The following is a 19,161-nucleotide window of genomic DNA, read 5'->3' on the forward strand; positions in this document are numbered from 1 at the left end:
GAATGGCATATCTAGATTTTACTGTCCGTTTCTACAATGTAACAAAAACATCAAATTGCAAAAGCTGTATATTGGTGTCATCTATGAAAAACACGGGCGGGCGGTCAACTTGTCCTTACATGCAGGAGGGGAATTTATTTTTCAATCCAAAATATTTCTCAATAAGTTAATTTATCGCCTCTTCTGGGGCGTTTTGGAATTTCATCAAGAAACAATTAAGGAAGACAATTGTGCTACAGGTAGATTGGTACTGTACCTTTATATTCTATATTTTAAAAAAAGACTTAAGACTTTTTAAAGTATTTTTTAAAATAGTGTTGCTTATTTGTTTTTTCTATGTGCACATTGTACCTTTGTGGTTATTTCACCTGCGTGCAAACTAGAAAATATACAAGATCTGTCGGAGCACAAGTAGTGTAAACTTCAGTCATTTTGAACAGTGCACATAAGAGACAATATATCTTTGATTTTTGCAAGACGGTTTTTTCTAGTCCTATTAACAGGTAGGTATGGACTAGCAAACACTGGGTCTTGAAAAGCATCTTACATTAATTTCTCATCTGTCTCATTTCCAAAGTCTAACAAGATTTGTCACATTTCAGTTCTGTTGAGAATTAGGAGCTAAGAAGACCACATGCATGTAATGTTTTAGTAACCTGTTTGATGAGGTGCAGTAAATTCAGCAAGTGAATCAGGGATTGGTACTATGCACCTCATCTTTATACATATAGGTCTTGCACTGCTTTGTCTAACAGTAGATGCCTCAAAAAAGTTGGAATCAAAACCTACCGAGTAGAGATGGGGGGTGGCTCATTTGGAGGAGAAAAAAAATAAATGTCTGTGGAGGATTAAGTGGTACTGTGGCGAGTTGTTCTTACTCCCGTCTCAACATTCCACATAATTAGCAAGAATTTTAGAACCACACAAAAAAAAAACAAGAAAATTGCAATCAGAAGCCAGGGTTTCTTGATGACAATATTTGAAAACATGACCTGGCCACACTCATCTGCTCTGGAGCAGATCTTCACAACATACTGCTTAAAGAACGCATGTGTAGAGGTTCACATTACTACATAGTAGAGCCTTGAATGCACGTACATGAAACAGTCCATGCGCGCAGACCAACTTCCCACAAAGCAGGAGAAAATTGAAGGCCAGTTTGCCAAACTTTGGCGATGATGGACTGAAGTCTGCACCTAACAGGCACAGCTAATGGATCCTCTAACTAGATGGTTAAGACCCATTTGAGCATGCAAATCTCAGAAAAAAGTTGGACGGATCTTCTACAGAAACCTACAACCTCCACCCCACAGAAATTTTGGTTGTAAAGACCAGACAAACTTTGGGAACTGTAAACTACTTGTCAAAGTAAAGATGTAGGCTCATTCTTCTCCCGGACGTAATCATCCTCCCTGTCACGAATAACGTTATCTTTAACATCATCAAGTTCATACCACTTCAAAAAGGTGCAGGTCTGATGTACAAGAACAGTGCAATCATATCCCAAAGTGGATGGGCATCAGAGTAAGGTGTTACAGGTATGTATTTAAAGTTTCAATGTTTGAATTCAGATTTATGCCAATTTCTGTCAGTCGATTAATAAAATATTGCTCGGAAGCCCAGTGACAGAACCAGAGCACTTGCTAGCGGCTACATTCTGCTCACTTGCAGGATTTTGGTATCGTCCTGATGTAGCCCTAAGGGACCACAAACTCAAGCCTTGGGAATGAAGGTCTGAAGTTAGCTGAGACAAGAGTGCTCCCCCTAGAGGAAGATGGCTCCATGGAAAGCTTCAGAGCCTCAGGTTTACAAGGAACAAATAAGCTACCGATTAAAAAGTGCATTCAACACAAACATAATAAGCTCTAAAGAGTTCTAAAAGACTTTGACAAAGTCCCCTGCCTGGCATTGTGCAAAAGCAAGAGAACGGCCTTGGAGTCAGATACACCCCGCACCCCCAACCAAGTCAGAGGACTGCCTCTGGGTGGGAATAAGGTGAATCTCAAGGCACGATCCTACTGTCTAAGCAGGCAAAAACATTTTCCCCTGCAAATAGCTAGAATTTTGTTTACACTTGGTGTATGAATTGGTGTGCTATATCCAAGCTTAGAATTCAGGTGACAAGTGACTTTATGGCTGGCTTGTAATATGAATATGTTGCCCCATGGTCCAAGGCAATTGCAAGGGGACCGTCACATTTGCACCAAAATTAATCTTTACTAGGTGACACTGCCTACCTTCCATAACCGTTCATGACCAGCCCATAAAACAACCCCAGCCTGGCCCACACATTAAGACTCAGAGGCCCATGCACATGTAGCTCTCATGAGTCGCATGCTCCCTTGCGCAGAAAAGCTCCAAACTCGTGCAGGTTTGCAAGCCCAACCAATACTACTGAGATGCAAAAGCAGAAGAGATATGCAAACCTCCAGAGGATTCAAATAGATCCAGAGGGGAAAAAACCAGACGGGTGAGAAAAGCAGTTACGCAGAGCTCACACTCAAACAACCAGCCTGCGTTTTCTCCCCACACAAGCCAATAACCAGACAAAAAACAAAATGTCTCCCCTCACCCCCAACAAATATAGTTCTGTGCCGGCCCCTTCCAACAAATCCTGGCTCAAAAGGAGAGAAGGGTTCCAAACCCCAGCCCTCAATGGTTCCAAACCCACAGCTGCAGACACGCAACCAGAGTCCCCACCAAGCTGGAGGAAATGCCTTTAGCCCAGAGCCATATCTGGGTTGTGGGAGGAGGAAGATAAGAATGCTACAGAGTAAAAGACAGATCCAGAAGATATCAGGAGTGGAGAAGGCTGGGAACAGTTGACAGAAGAAAATGTGGTGGAGAAAAGTACATGAGGAGATTGAAGGCAGTTCATGGAGGGAAGTTTTACTGGAGGATGACAAACTAATATCTCAAAGTGGTGGCAGAAGGTGATTGATGGAGGAGTTAACAGGAGGTTGTGGTGTGGAGAAGCAAGAGCGGGTAGCATTGCACAAAGCCCTTCTCTCCAATTTCAAGCAAGGTCCCTTTTTGCATCTCCAAGTTTGATATCTGCCGCTCTCCTTCCTACCAAAGGTCAACGCAATTTGAAAGAAAAACCCTGCGGTCAACTCCACCTGCTAAGACATTAGTATGCTACTAACGGCCCTCCAGAGGTTTTGGACTAGAACTCTGAGTTCTCACCATTGACGGCTGGTTGGTGACGATGAAAGTTTCAGTCCAAAACGGTCCAGAGTCAAAATCGATTTAGAAAGACCGCTTTGACCGCGCAGAGCAGTCTTTCTAAATCAAACTGTCAGCCCCTGTGATGCACACGTGTGCGCGCAGGGGCCGACAGGCACAGTGAGACCTGGAAGAGGAGACGCAGGAGTGTCGATTAAGTGCGTCTGTCTGCTTGTGTGCGTGTTTGTAAGAAAACGTGTTTGGATGTGGTGGGGGGTAGGAGAATGGGGCAGCGGGGTGGGGTGGCGAAGAGCAAAGGGAGGTTCGGGGGTGAACCCCCTCCCCCCCACATAAAAAACTAAACTCATTCATATCCTTTTGCTGCTTTCTAAGGGCTGCACAAAAAACGATCAAAATAAAATCAGTCTTATTTTTTTATGTGCGAACTTCAGAAAGCAGAAAAGAGACATCAAACCGTCCAAAATATCTAAAGTGAAAGGGTGCAGACCTCTATTCGAAGGAATATCCTGACCACCTTGAAATTTCAGGAAAAAGGTGAGGAGAGCAATGTCAATGTTTTTATTCCAACTGCACCAGGTCAACCGCATGCTTACTGGCAATCTTAGAAAAAGTAATCACATACAAAGCAACCTTTGCCACTTCTCTACTTCCTTGAAATCCATGCACTCGCTACCCATCAAACATGGAAGTGTCTTTAATGTCTGTTGCAACATCTATAGAGCAGTCTAGGACATGGGGTAAACTGGTAAAAATGAAGAGCTCTGCAAGAAACCGAATCTGTAGTAGTAAATAAAACTAAAAGAACACAAGCTGGCGGAAGACGACCAACCATCATAGCACCAAAATCACAGAACAATCTCAGAACGCAAAACATGAAAGATCACTTGGTAGTTCAGCCTGCTCAGCATAGCCTGTGTTGCGTTCGCTCTCTAAACAGTAGTATTTGTGCATTCCGTACATTGGCATACATTCCCTGGTAAGCATTAAAACTACCCTTGGTTTATGGGTGACCAGTACCTTTCCCTTTTCATTATCCCCTTTATTAGTCCTGGTAGTTTTAAGTGTCTCTGCACATTTTAGCGCAATACAAAAAAATGAACAGTACAAATTACTATATAGAAGACATTTTTGTTTCAGCTGTGACATCCAAGTACATAGTGATCGTGGTATGGGCATCCATTTCCTCCCAAACTATCTTACCAGCCCATATAGTTTCTATTCACCACATGCCAGTAATAATTCTTGGCAGGCAGGAAATGGTGCGCTGTGTGCATATGTAGAACTAGGATCCATGCCATGGGGCAGGTGATTTGTGCCTGGCTTGTAGCTTGCAACTTAACATTTAATCCTGCTCTTAATATATGGGTAGTCCTGGCAATCCTTGTCCATGCGGGATGCATAGACATGCATGCCATCTATCAGAATGCTATTGTGCCTTCTTTAGGATCCCTCCTTCCTCAAAATCCCTAGACCACCTTTTTTCCTCTGCAGACTGATCGCCATTTCTGGAGGGGGCACAATTTGCTAACCCCCAGACAAGCATGGGCATTTTTAAACCACTGGGATGTGGTGATTTGCAGCAATAGCATAAATCACACAACGTATGTAGGAAGATCCAGATGTAAACAGCTAGAAGGGAAAAAGGGAGCTACCTTTAAAACCAGCATGTGTATCAGTAGTATGGCTGGTGTATTATAATTCATGTTGTACAAAGGTAACCAGAATGGTCCCTCAAGGATGCATGGGGTGCGGGTTTAGCAAAGATTCCCTCCAATGTACTACTCGTATTGATTCCAATAAAGCATCTATTTTCTGTTTAAGCCCAAAGGTTCTTTCTCTGGGAAGGTACTCAATAGCCTACACACAGATTTGGCTTTTAGTACTATGATGAATCGCCAAATCCCAGCCTGAAGTCTCCTCCCATGTGGCCAGGGAAAGGCAGCTGCTACCTGATCCTAACCCTAGGGGTGGTATTGGGGAGGGGGGGGGGGAAATGGATCACATGGGAGGAGATGGCTTTCCAGGGGAAGTGGTGACTGCCATAGGAGAGACACAGTATTCGTCTTCTGAAGATGAGGAGGAAATCATTCCCAGAAATCTAATGGCATACCATCAATGTTCCAATCTCTCCAATATCAAGGTTCCAAAAACCTGTTATAAAGAACCAGTTAAACAGAATCAAGTTGGCACCATAGAGGCTCAGGAATTAAAATCAAAACCATTTGAATTTCGTGGTTCTATCATAAAGAGAACCTCTCCCCCTAATGTGAAACTGCCAAATCTTTATCCAGACTCCCTCTTCCCCATACTCTGGTAATTCTCAGTCTATAGAACAATCTAATGTAGTTGAAAATAAGACTTAATATCACGCATTCTCTTAAGAACTCCAATTCCCATAAAGCCAGAAGTAATGTGACAAAGAAGAGAAACTCAGAGGGAATGGAGACTCAGACGTGTGAGTATCCAAAGGTGTGGTCTATTCATTGCCAATTATAGCACCCGTGCAGGCAATTTTAAGCCCAGGATAAGACGCAGCTGGAGAGGTTAAGGAAGAGGTGGTGCTGTGATGATGTTGATATAGGAAGCAGTTTGGATCCGTGCAGGAGGCATAGCAGAGGAAGCTCGAGCCGCCCATGGTGCAGGTGCAGCCAAGAAGAGAGGCCCACCAGCAGAAGTCACCCCTACGGGTGAAAATCCAAAGAACTACAGAGTACGCGCAGCATAAGACGGCATACTTAGGAAAGGTGTGGCTGCAAAAAAGACGTTACCGAAGCAACATGAAGCAGACGGGAGAGTGTTGTGTCCTTGTATGTTTAAAGTGACGGTCTATGTGAATGCAGGGCCTCATAGAATGGTGAAGTGGAGCTTGGAGTGTTGGAGGCTTGGGGATTCCTGGGAGTGACGGTTGGGACTTGGAGTATGGCCAGGAACCAGGACAGATGCTTGTGACCTTCTCTCCTACCTTTTCATGATCTGCATCTATGTAACAAAGAACAATAAAGCATCTTTCTGTTTGGTACTTACCTGAGTCAGCCTGGTTCCTGCTCCATGTCATCACTGGCTCAGATACTACAAGAAGCAGCTGCTTCTACTGCTCCCGGTGACCACCACGCCATATACCTGAAGCTTGCCTAAGTGAGAGAAGGGACGGAGTGACGTTGAAAGCACAGCATCGAGACCAGCAGCTGGAGGGAGTCGCTGCAAAGAGCCGGTGAGTCTTCAGAGAGCGAGTGCAGACACCAGGGTGCTCCGTGAATGAAGGCTGTCACAACCTAATTCTTTTGAATACCGAACACTTACATGAATCCCAGCAAAACATGCTTCATGAAGGTCAATTAATGAAAACAAACTAAGTTAAATGGCAAAGAAGAAAGTATTTGGGCAAAACCCCAGAGAGGAAAGGTTGTAACCAGTATTGCCGACAGCCAAGAGACTTTGGGCAAAGTGCCAGTGGGGGGGGGGGGGGGGGGAGTTTCCAACCCTCATTACCCATTACCAAGAAACTACACTAGCGGCCTAACAAATAAAGGAAAGCTCTGGGAAATGTTCATATTCAGCACTACTAACAGCCAAGAGGTTGTGAGAGATCCTTAATAATACAACCAAAGCCTAAGTTCCCTTTCAAGAGATATAGTTATGTTAAAGTTACTATCTCACATTGCCAGCAGTCAAGAAACTGTGAAACCACTGCAGAAGACTGGTGTGGAGAACACTGGAATCAAACCAACAAGTTTGAAGTTAGTGGTAGGAGTTTTCTTCCTGGCAGGCGAGTATACCAGGAAAGGGCTTATAGTAGTTAGTCCTGGCAAGCCAGTGGATCAGGAAAGAATGCAATGATTTGATAACCTTGTGGCAGAAAGAGTTGCAGAATGAACCTTTGTTGAATGAAAAGAACTCACATGCTTTATCCAATGTTCACAAACCATAGCATCAATTAAGAAAGTTGTTGTTTGCTATCCTGACAAAAGAATGTTGATTCCAAGAAGAAGTACTGAGGAAAAGGATTTGTATGACATAACAATTGAATTTAGATTTTGGAAATTCTGTGTTGGAGGAAAACTCAAGCATCTTTGAACTTGAGTGTGTTTCAACTATCACCCAGTTGTGGTAAAAAGGACATTTGTTATTTCTTCGAGAAAGACTGTGGTTGGAAAAGACCTTTCTATTTCTCGGAACAGAACTATAATTTGAGTATTCTTTAATTGATCCAGTGGACAGGAATACAACCCTGGTCACAATGAGTACATCCAAGATTTAATTTGAAATTGCATAACTGCTTTTGTTGAATTGAAAGTCAACATATTTTCCTTGTATAATTTGAGCGCATCTATTAGTGTGAGGGCCAGAAGGATTTTGGACATTAAATCAGTTTTCTTTCATTTTATTTTGTAGGCAGGGACCTCTCTGTTAGTTTAGGGAATGTGAGCTGTTTAGCAGAACCCTTTTAACTGAGAAAATGTTACCTTTGTGCCAGTCTCACATTTCTGACCCCTCACAGTACAAACACAGCATGTGAATTTCCAATGGCAAGGGGAGCAGAATATTCACTTCCCCCTCTATTTGAAGGCCACAATGCAGGTCTGAGATGTATGCAACTTCAGAAAGAATTTATTTTTTCAGGAGCACAATATTTATGACTTCAGCTCTCGTGGTACACACAACATGTAACATAACTGGCCCATTCCCTTCAATTAAGTGGCTTTTTTTAAAACCTAAAGCACAACGTGCTTTGTTTCAGAAGGAATTCAGTATTCTTTTTCTTTAGATTTTATTTTAGACTGAAATGCTGTATTTCAGCACTAAAAAGTAAATAGCCACTATGCCAATGGGTAGTGCCTCTACCCATTGACGAGAAAGAATGAGGAGAACTGGCATTCAGGGGTGCGAGTGCTTGGTGCGCCCCTTGATTCTTTTAAAAAAAAAATAATAATAAAGTGTACTGTGCCATTGTACAAGGGGAAAAAAAAAAACAATATGCAAAACAAATCAGCAGTCTACCGGCTTATAAAAGTTGTTCATCTGGAATTGCTAGATCACACGCTTTCTACACAAGATGACAAGCAACCCCCCCGACAGGTTTTGGTTTCATTGGGAACGGTCGGGGATGTGAAGCTTCCAACCAATATGCAAAGTGAGCTCGGGAGTCTGTGGCACACCGGTGTAAATGAAGGCGACTTAGCAACAGACCAAATGTACGAAGAGAAAGTAATGAATAAATCCTAAGGTCGTGATCGGGCACCATTGCATTTGGTTTGTTTAAAAAAAGATAGTTTTTTTTTTTTTTTTTTAAAAAGCATGGACGCATGGGTTGGTCTCAACCAAAATGTTTAGGAAGCAGCGTTTCTTTGTGTCAGGAAGAAAACGGAAAACCGAAAATGGGTAGTACCCTTTTCTGTAATCGCACAGAGGGCTTAAACAAAGAATGCCTAGTGTGCGTTAGAACAGCACATGGAGCTCCCCACACAAACCAAACCTTGCTAGGCGTAACCCCTTTTGCTCACCCTGATGAGATTAGGAGGATTGGCGAGTGCCACTCTCGGACAAACTTCGGAACTTGTGTTAAACTCCATACAACCAACTAACAAAAAACTCAGCATTTCTGCAGACTTATCTGATTCAAAAACCTCACACAACCATCTCTCGCACTACAACCCGCACGCACTTCACAACACTGCAACAACACATAAGCAACACCAACAGCACACGAGGACTGACATCGACCCGATACTCGCACTGAAGTTCAGCACCCGGTGTATACCGAGTTGAAGCTGCCAAAATAACACCACTCCTCTCACTATCCTATTCCAGCTTCACCTACCAACCCATCCCACCCTCTCATTTGCAGATCCGCCAGAGCGCCTGGGGACCAATTCCGTTGGTGACGGTGCGCGGTACAAACACCTTTAACATAACATGGAAAGGAAACTCAAACTGCCAGGTGCAATTGACACGGGTTACGACTAATTCAACAATTCTGTTTCTGGCCCTCACTTTTCCCCCAGTCCATAGGAACGTAACGAGTTCGGGAAGGTCATAGCAAAGGACAACCCCTCACGCCATTACTGCTGGCCCCTGAATTTGAAGGCGCAATTAATAAAACAAGGTGACGCCTGTTGACTTTCTAAAACAGTCTTTAATTAAAAAAATGTTTGTTCCCAATTGTTTGAAATGCAGGTAACACGGAACATGCGTATATTTACTTCATAAACTTTCCAAAGATAAACGTTTATTTAGCGGGTAATTAAACGCACATAGCCGGTCCGATAGTAGAGCGCTCGCTTTCACATCAGTGCAGAGCCTGCTGACGCAGGTTAGAATCCTCAGCCTTTCATCCTTCCGAGGTCGATAAACGAGCACCACACACCGTGGATAATAATAAGCAGAGCTCAGATACCTTCGGGGTACGTAGCGCTATATAAATGCTAAATGTTTATAGCAATAAGATGCCTCACAAGGCAAAATGGAACAACGTTTGTGTTGTCTTCAAAAGCAACAAAAACGTCTCCCCCCAACAACAGTGGGACTAGGAAGATTCTCCCCAACAACTTCTCAAATTACCTTTGTAAAACAGTTTTGAAAAAGTCAGTCACGCTAAGACAGAAAGAGAATCGGCATGTACTGTGTTGTGTTGTAATGTGCACGGGCTCGTGCATAGGCACACTGGTGGAATGTTGATGCGTGTTTGGCTATCAACATTCCACAGTGGCCGTTGGAGCTAAGGGAGCTGTGGCATCCACTGCGGGGTCTCACGAATAAAGGAACACATCTTTATATAATTTGGAGTGGTGGTGAATTATTACAGTGGCGACGAGGATCGTGTGAGACCCTGTCCCACGGGTGCGTAGAGCAGCGGCCTGGGGCCTCGACCTCACCTCTTGAGTTGTTGGTCACCGGGAGGCGAAGCGGAGCAGTCTGGGTGTACAGCTGGGACATCGGTGCGGGCCAGCCCGTGCTGTATCGTGGCGATCCCAGAGGAGTTGTCCGGGTGCCCAGGAGGAAAGCGGAGGAACCATCTGTGCGCCCTGTCGGACACTGCCGCAGGCCGGTCTACGTCGGCGGAACGTAGCAGGGAGGTGCGGTCTGGGCACCTTGGCGGGGCACCGTGCAGGCCAGTTGCGGCCGGTGCGTGGCGGGCAGCTGAAGGCCCAGGGAGTCCGCGGGGCGGAAGTGGATTCCGGCCACTGTGGTAGCGACGGGGGCTGGTGAGCTCCGAAGAGGTTTCTGCAGTGGATCTGGTTGAGGCTGGCAGGAAGAGGGCTGTGAGCTGCAAGCAGGCCGGCACACTAGGAGTCTGCGCAGTTAGCAGAGGCCGGCGGTTAGCTCCGCCCCCAGCGCTCTGATCCTGGTGGGGCTGCCAGGAGGAGGGGCACTGGCTGCACGGAGGCCGGCACACCAGAAGAGCGGAGGCCGGCACACCAGGAGAGAGCCTGCGCACATAACAGAGGCCGGTATTTTGCCTGCTTCCTGCAACGTCTTCAATCAACGTTGTTTTTCGGGGACTGCGTGTCTCCGGGAAGGAGGGGGGCTGAGGCGGTGCAGGCAATAACGTGGCTGGCTGCATGCCTCGCTCCGACAGTGTTCTTAGCCAAGGCTAACTCCGTGGTCTGGGTTGCCTTGGGGAAGCAGGAGGTGCTGCGGTGGTGAGACGCTGCTATCAATTCGGGCGAGGCAAATCAAACCAGGCAAGTGCAAAGGGCTGCATGAGTCCTAAAGGCAGTTGGCGGCAAGGTGGAGGGTTGCCAACAGGAGGTTAAGGGATTGGGCTGGGTGGCTGCCGAGGAGTGTTGGATAAGCTGTCAAGACTCACCCAGTGCCAGAACTTGGCTGTACTGCAATTACGTGTGGGTGCACGTGTTCAAGACAACAGCGGGAGATATTTATCTGATTTGATATTGGGGGGGGGTGTATGGTGATCCATAGTGACAACTACTTTGGGGACTGTATGCATGTTTGGGGGGGCAGGCGCACAAAGGTTTGTGAGCTAATTTCTGTTTCTAGGGAATTAAGAGCTTTTAACAGTGCACGGGGGTAGCAAGTTATTATTGGGGACATAGGTACTGGGGAGTATATTCAACTATGTTGCATACAGCGGCTAGGCCTCCACCTGCTTTTCTGTCCAATCCTGGAGAGCCGGTTGCTCCTTGGGAGCAGTGGGTAGATGCGTTCAAGGTATATTTGAGGGCTGCAGGAGGGGCAAAGTTCAATGATGATGAAAAGGAGGCTGCTTTACTGAACTGCATTGGTACTGAGGGGTTGAGGGTTTTTCGTCATTTGCCTGGAGAGAATGTGATGGTTCAAGGGGGAGGTGAAGGGGAAATGGTGGTAAGTGCCTGTGAGACTGCTTTGAAAAAATTGCAAATACGTTTTGGTAAAAGAGTTAATGTGGTGTTGGAGCGGTATAAGTTTTTCTCTAGGGCACAAGGTTCTATGGAAAGCATAGATTCATATGTTACAGCCTTACGTGCACTCATGGCTACGTGCGGGTTCCCGGGGAATGGAGAGGAACATATAAGGGATCAGATCATGATGAAGACATCAAACCAAAAGATTAGAGAGAGATTGTGGATTGAGAACAATCCTTCTCTCGATAAAGTTTTGGAGATTGCCAGAGCAATTGAAGCTTCAAAAGGCGAGTGTACAGGTGGTTACTGAAAGGGATGGTAATAGGGAGATGGTACATGCTGTGGTGGCAAGGAACAAAAAAGCGGGGGATAAAGTGGTGATACAAAACAATAGAGCATTGAAGGTCAAGGAGGGATGTAGAAATTGTGGTTGGTCAAGTCACAGTGTGGATTCGAAGTCATGTCCTGCTAACAATGTTGAGTGCAGGAAATGTAAACGTGTAGGCCATTTTGCACGCATGTGTAAGGGGCAGGTGGTTGCTAGTGTAACCACAGAGGATGCTACCAAGGGGTTAGATGGGGCATTGGGTGGTGGCTCTAATCAGAGTGTCATTTTACATGTTGAGGGAGGTGGGCGAAAGGGTCCATGGGTGTCGGTATTGGTGGACCAGCATCCTCTGGATATGTTGGTGGATTCGGGGTCACCTTATACCTTGGTGTCTCCGGAAGTCTATCATGAAGTATTGGGTAAAGAGATGTCTACTTTGTTGCCCCCGGACATAAAACCATATGCGTATGGGCAACATTCCATTGACCTGCTTGGTTATAATTGGTCGAATTTTGCTTTCAAGGGGAGGCAAACGGTGGGTAAATTGTATGTGGCTTCAAAGGGCACAAGTGTACTAGGATGGGATGAGCAGGCTGCACTAAAATACAAATACATCCTGGGGAAAAGGAACCAGTCTTAAGTGTCATGGAGGGAGGGGAAGAGAATGATGTAACGGTCACTTCCACAGTCCTCATGAGTGAGTTTCCTGAAGTATTTTCTGATACTTTGGGCAAGCTTAAGGGCTTTGCACATCGCATTGTGTTGAAGAAGGGGGCAATTCCGAGAGTGCACAAAGTGAGGGGTGTTCCTGTTGCGGCCAGGGAGGCATTCAAAGAGGAATTGACTAAGTTGCAGTCAGCAGGAATAATTGAGCCTATTGAATGTTCAGAGTGGTTGTTTCCGGTGGTTTTAGTTAAGAAGAGTGATGGCAGCATAAGAATGTGTGTGGATCTCCGGGAATTAAATTCCAGCATATGGGTGGATCGGCATCCTTTGCCAAATATTAATGAGTTGTTGTTGACGATGGGGGAAGCTAAATATTTTTCAACTTTTGATTTGTCAACCGCGTATCATCAAATTGATCTGCATGTGGATTCTAGACCCCTTACGTCATTTGTGACTCCGTTTGGAGCTTTCAGGTTTTGTCGCATGCCTTTTGGCCTGGCTTCAGCTTCGGCTGTGTTTCAGCGGTTGATGCAGCAGTTGTTTGGTGGTGTGAAGGGTGTCAGCTATTTTCAAGATGACATTTTAGTTTGGGGCAGCAGCAGAGAACAACATGATATCACGGTAAGGAAGGTCATGCACATTCTTAAAGAGAGAGGATTGACGGTAAAGCTGATCAAGTGTCATGTGGGTGTGCAGGAGGTCACATATTTGGGACACACATTGAGTTCACGAGGTGTGAGCCCAAAAAAGGAGTTAGTACAAGTGTTGAAAGATACGCCAGCTCCGGGTAATAAGGATCAGCTAAGGGCTTTTCTGGGTCTGGCGGAATATTATGTTAAATTTGTTCCAAATTATGCGGAAAAAACGGTGGCAATGAGAGATCTCATGAGGAAATGTGTAAGGTTTGTATGGTCTGCGGAGTGTGCGGCAGAATTTGAGTTGGTCAAGAAGGAAGTAGAGAATGCTCCTTCATTGAAGTCATTTGACCTAAAAAATAAAACTGCTTTGACTGTGGATGCAACTGAAGTGGGTTTGGGGGCGGTGCTTGAGCAATGGATAAATGGTGAATGGGTACCAGTGGCGTTTGCTTCGAGGAGTTTGAGAGAGGTGGAATCGAGGTACTCTGTAATTGAGAGAGAGACTTTGGCAGTTTTATGGGCTTCAAAACACTTCAGGACATTTTTGTGGGGCATACCTTATACTGTTAGAACGGATCACAAACCATTGGTGCAGGTATTTTCTACCAAAGGGGTCATGGCAGTGTCTCCAAGGATTGCATTGCAAAGTGGTCCGTACAATTGCAAGATTACAATTTCTCTTTACAGTATTTTCCAGGAAGGATGAATGTTGTTGCGGATTGTTTGTCCCGGTTGCCAGCGGGGCAATGGGAGGGTGAGGCAGGAGAAGTACAGGAGGATGATTTACAGGAGTGTCAGGTTGCTTTGGTGACTTCAGCTGTGGAGAAATCGTTGTGGGATCGGGAGTCTGAGAGGGATCTTGAGTTGAGGTGGATTAGGGAAGGTTTGCTTAAAGGGTGGCACACTGTTAAGGACAGGTTGGAAGGGAAACCTTATGTTCAGGTTATTGATGAATTAGCCGAGGGTCCCTCGGGTGTGTCTAGGGGTTGTAAATTGATACCTCCTGTCAGTTTGAGAGCTAGAATAGTGGAATTAGCACATGTTGGTCATTTGGGACGATCTTTGACTAAAAGGAGATTGAGAGAGGAGTATTGGTGGCCGTCTATGGATAAGGATGTTGAGCAAGTAGTGAAAGATTGTATGGCATGTTCTCTGAGTGATAAGAGCAAGGTAATGCATCCACAACCTATACATCCGGTAGAGGTTCCAGAGCAAGTATGGTCGAAATTGGCTTTGGATATCATGGGTCCATTTGATTGTTTAGAGCCTGAGTCCAGGTATATGTTGGTAGTGGTGGACTACACGTCCAGGTGGATTGAGGTGGCGGCATGTTCCAGTGTTACAACCAATTCAGTTATTGATTTTTTGAGGAAAGTGTTTGATCGTGAAGGATTACCTGCAACGTTAGTTACTGACAATGGGGTGCAGTTCACCTCTAGAGCAATGAGAGAGTTTTTGGAGCAGCATGCCATTTCACATTGTAGGACAGCTCTATATAATCCTTCTGCGAATGGATTAGTAGAAAGAGCAAATGGTACTATTAAATCAGCAATACAATTGGCTTTGGCAAATGGGTTAGATTGGCAGGAGGTGTTGACACAATATTTGGCTGCATATCGGAGAACGCCTGCCATGCTTACGGAAGATCTCCATTTGAACTCATGAGAGGTAGGAAGGCAGGTACAACATTGAGAACTTTGGCCATGGGGGGTGGTGGACCATGTGATATGGACTTGCGAGCCATTCATCGCAGTGTTTTGGAGCGTCAGCAGAGCATAATGTTTTCACAAAAAGGCAGGAAGGAGTTGAATGTTAAGCCGGGGGATGAAGTTTACATTAAGAATCCTAGGATGGTTCACAAAGGTTACAGTGCTTTCATGCCATCAAAGAGAGTTGTCAAGGTGGGAAAGGGGCATGTGCACTTGGAGGATGGTTCTGTTTGGAGTAAAAGAAGGGTGGTGGTGAGTGGGTGCAAGAGTATGAATAGGCCAGGTGTGGGATCTAATTTGGAATCGCAAGAAACCGTTCTGGATTATGATCCTGTGGATTCACAACAAAAGGATTGAACAAGAAGGGATGGGTCCAATTTCAATTCCGGTTGATCCAGAGGTAGATGTGGAATATCAGAATGCTATGGATCAGCAACATGATGAGAGACAACATAGGGGTCGTGCGACTAGGACCTGTGGTCCTCCCATAAGATTGAGAGATTACATTTGTTAAAAGTACAAGTACATTTAATTGCTATAGTGTTTTTCTGTATTTATGTAGAAGTGGTATTGATGACAAGTCATGTAATATTTTGTTATGTTCCATTGTTCAAATTGGTATTAACAGTTTTATCCAAGGGAAGAGGATATGTTGTAATGTGCACGGGCTCGTGCATAGGCACACTGGTGGAATGTTGATGCGTGTTTGGCTATCAACATTCCACAGTGGCCGTTGGAGCTAAGGGAGCTGTGGCATCCACTGCGGGGTCTCACGAATAAAGGAACACATCTTTATATAATTTGGAGTGGTGGTGAATTATTACATGTTGCTATTAAACTCGTGAATGCCTGCAGTGTCAAAACACCAACAAAAAGGAGCAGGAAGACAGACTCCTGTTTTACACTCGTTTACATCAGCGGAGCCTTTGGAGTATTTTTAAATGGACTCGTTCTTTTCATGTACCCTATCAAGTTATGGACTGGCCTATAGGGCAATAGGCCCACGCCATGGCCGAACCAAAAACGGAAGATGCTAGTGTGGGACCGTTTTTTGGGTCAAAGTGGGCCACTTTTTTGGCCTATGTGGGACAGTTTGATGAGTTACTTCAATATGCGGCTAATGGTTTTGACCAGTGTTGCTGAATATATATGCTTTAAAATGCACAATTTGCATCACATTTTTATCAAAAAACTCCCCTTTGGGTACTATTCAAACAGCGTCACAAAAGTAATGATTTGACATTTGCAACTATGGGACACTATTATTGGTGCCCAAGACAATTTTATGGCCATGTCCGACCACGCCCCTATACAGCTATAGACTTCCATCTGGTAAATCGTTGCATGTGCAATTATTTAAGCATCACAAAAAACAACAACGCTTGCCCATTTCTGCATATATGGCTCCCGGGTAAGTAAGATGTCTATTACACCTTCAGTTAGCCCTGGCTTTCCACTCAACTAAATGTGCTGACGGTTTAAAGCCAGGGTCAAGGTGAACATGTCTCGCACGGCCGGGGAGCTACAGCTGTGCTTGGGTGTAAAAGAGTACATACATAAGATTGAATGCATCAGGCGGGAACTTACGAGATGTACGCAGGGTAGACGAATCCGATGAGGTTGCACAGCAGAGAGGCACCATAGCCGACGACCAGGTACAGGGAGATGGCCGCGACGAGGACTGTGGGGACAAAAAAAAAAAAAGAGGATTACCCAATAGGAAGCATTGGAAGGGGGTGGGAGGGTCTGTGCCAAGAGCTGCGGTCTTGGTATGGTGTGCCCCTGCGCCTCACCTGCTGCCAGAAGGCGCGTTACAATATTGATCTCCATGACGGGCTACTCCTGCTGACGTGTGCCCGCTTTACAACTCGACAGGCTCCCCTGCCCTCTTCCCTCCCACACACTGGGCCTGGCCTGCCTGTTGCGGGTGCCCAACCCTGCAGTTATCCCAGCCCGCCCTCTGTGCACACAAGCGCCGTATCAGGTAAAGGGCCTTACAGAGGGGGGGGGGCCCACTTCCTTTCTAAGCATCGGAGGCTGGATAGGTAGAGCCAACTGCGCATTCAGGCCACGCCGACAGCTGAAAACCATCTAGGCCTCAGTGGTGCACAACACGCGGTCCTTAAATACATTATTTATGGCCCTCCAAGATCCATGACTTTATGTCTGTAGCCATGGCTAAAGTCAGTCACTTAGACTATCATGTCAGGTGTTTGAAGCCTCTCTGGTACAGTTTGTCTTTAGGTCATGATACGTGCCGTTTTACTTCTATTCAAAACATGATGATTTATGTGACATAATACAAATGCATCGAGTGGTAATGCCATAAAAAGGCCATGTATTACGCGCTACAGTGATAAAAAAAACAAGTGCTACTTTTCAAGACCATATAACAGAAAACTCAAAAATTGGCGAGTGCTTGTCATAGGACGCACACAACCTTAAGACTGTTCAGTGTATTACAGTTTTGTCACTGAACCAATGCGTTTTACATATTTGTCCAAGTCTCTAGAGATGCAATATAATTATGAGTGTTGGTTCCGCTTTTGAATGCTTCCAACCTCCACGCCTCAAAATGTCCCTTAGCATGTGTTCACCCGAACAAGAAGACAGTTAACAGAACCTCAACGTTCTGTACCAAAATAGGCTGTTGAGCCAACTAACATCCTCGGACCAAGACATTTATCTTCGATAACACTCACGTAGGGGATCTTTAACAATAGTTCCACCACAAGTGTTTAACATGTGTCAGTTATCATTTTAATGCAATCTCGGTTTAATTATCAACGTCATATATACAACCAGTGAGATGAATAGGAACCTGCTTTTTCAGAAACTGGATCCTCCATTCAACGCCACAAAAATAATGTATGTCCTGGGTTTACAGAAACTAGCTTGGAGTCATTGCCTCACAGAAATCAAACCTACGAGTATTTCATCCGTTTTTTGGAAAATCAAATGTCCCTCCATTATATATATAAAAAAAGTTATGCAGGTCACGTCAATTAGGACAGACTAGTTAGCAGCATACCGCCCAGGATCATGCAATTGTGTAGTTGACTCGCCTTGTCAATCATCAAATGAAGTAGGCGCCCGTGAAGCCAGGTCTGCAGAGGTCTAGGCCGACTAGCCAAGGACTGATGCGGTTAGTTTATATCCGGGCAATCATGCCATGCTCTAGAAGCCATAACAGGCTAACCAACCAAGATCCCTTTGCCCTGGTCCGCAGGAGCCAGTTATGGCAATTGCCATGCAGCAGCACGGCCAGTTTCACCCTGCCCTTGTATCACTAGCATTCAGTTAAGGGAGACTCGCCGTCTGTGGTCAGCAGCATTCCGTAGAGTCTCTAGTGTCAGAAGTAGTCGGGGCAGATTCGCCCTGCCTTGTGTCAGCGCACCAGTAAAGGCTTGCATGCCATCGACTTAACGGGCTTCCTTACCAATTGCGATGTAGGTCCTCTTTACGCCGGTTTTCTTCTCTATCTTCTCCAGCAAATCGGTTACTACGTTCTTTTCGTGCAGGAAACGCTCGAATCTCTCCCGTATGGCAGCAGTCATGATGAACGCTCTCCCGTTCTAGGCCTGAGGGTGTTGTGCTTAATAAACGATAATAGAAGCAATTGAGGTGGCACGAGCTCTTGCGTTAGCATGGGCGGGTCTGCACTTCCTCTCTCTCTCTGTCTCTGTCTCCGGGCGTAAAGGAGGTGCCGAGAAGGTGGGTTGAGCAAGCCCCGTTCAGAATGTCGGGCACGGCAGACATCTTGAAAGTGGGACAATACAAGAACATATAGGTTTGATACATTCCACCTCTACCTTACGCCACGGAAAACACGCGGTTTCTTCATTTGAAGTGTTTAACAAGATTATTTTTTCATTTACTAATCTACGTGTCTGATCATTTTAAATATGTACCTACGTGCGTTAAACTGTATTTTTTAACTATGCGTCATTTATACTAAACGTAATGGCACTTGCATTATCCGCTGTATTTTAAAATATTGGCCCCTGGTGTTCTTAACGTGGCATCAATTTGTTAGAACGTATGTAAAAGGATTGTCTCAAGATGGCAGCCGATTTAATCGTGGAGGATGCCGTTTTAGGAGCGACTGTCGTGGCCGTCTCGCTCTTTTTTTTCTTAACTCCACCCCAACTCAAGTCTCCTCCTTTATTACAGTCCGACACAAATTACTGCAACAGCCACACCTTGGCTGCTGCAATTGGAAAAACCGCATATCTGTCAAATGGACGTTTACTGTAAGTGTGCTTGCAGACCGTCACCCAGCACAGCCCTTA

General features: G+C 45.3%; 1 protein-coding gene across 2 annotated transcripts in view; it reads right to left on the reverse strand.

The window, feature by feature from the left end:
* REEP5 (receptor accessory protein 5) overlaps positions 1-18,628 on the reverse strand; it is a 264,547-nt gene extending 245,919 nt beyond the window's left edge. The window contains exons 1-2 of one of the 2 annotated variants that reach the window (XM_069625504.1): positions 18,309-18,628; positions 16,457-16,550 (exon numbers count right to left, since the gene is read on the reverse strand). In XM_069625504.1, coding sequence (XP_069481605.1) covers positions 16,457-16,550; positions 18,309-18,426 — 212 coding nt within the window. In that variant the 5' untranslated portion in view covers positions 18,427-18,628. Of the gene's footprint in view, positions 1-16,456; positions 16,551-16,662; positions 16,866-18,308 lie in introns of those variants that run through there. The other variant, XM_069625505.1, reaches the window with a different exon arrangement.
* Positions 18,629-19,161: the final 533 nt, after the last annotated feature.

The sequence above is a fragment of the Ambystoma mexicanum genome, chromosome 6p (genome assembly GCF_040938575.1).
Source record: "Ambystoma mexicanum isolate Mex_15411 chromosome 6p, UKY_AmexF1_1, whole genome shotgun sequence".
Lineage (NCBI taxonomy): Eukaryota > Metazoa > Chordata > Amphibia > Caudata > Ambystomatidae > Ambystoma > Ambystoma mexicanum.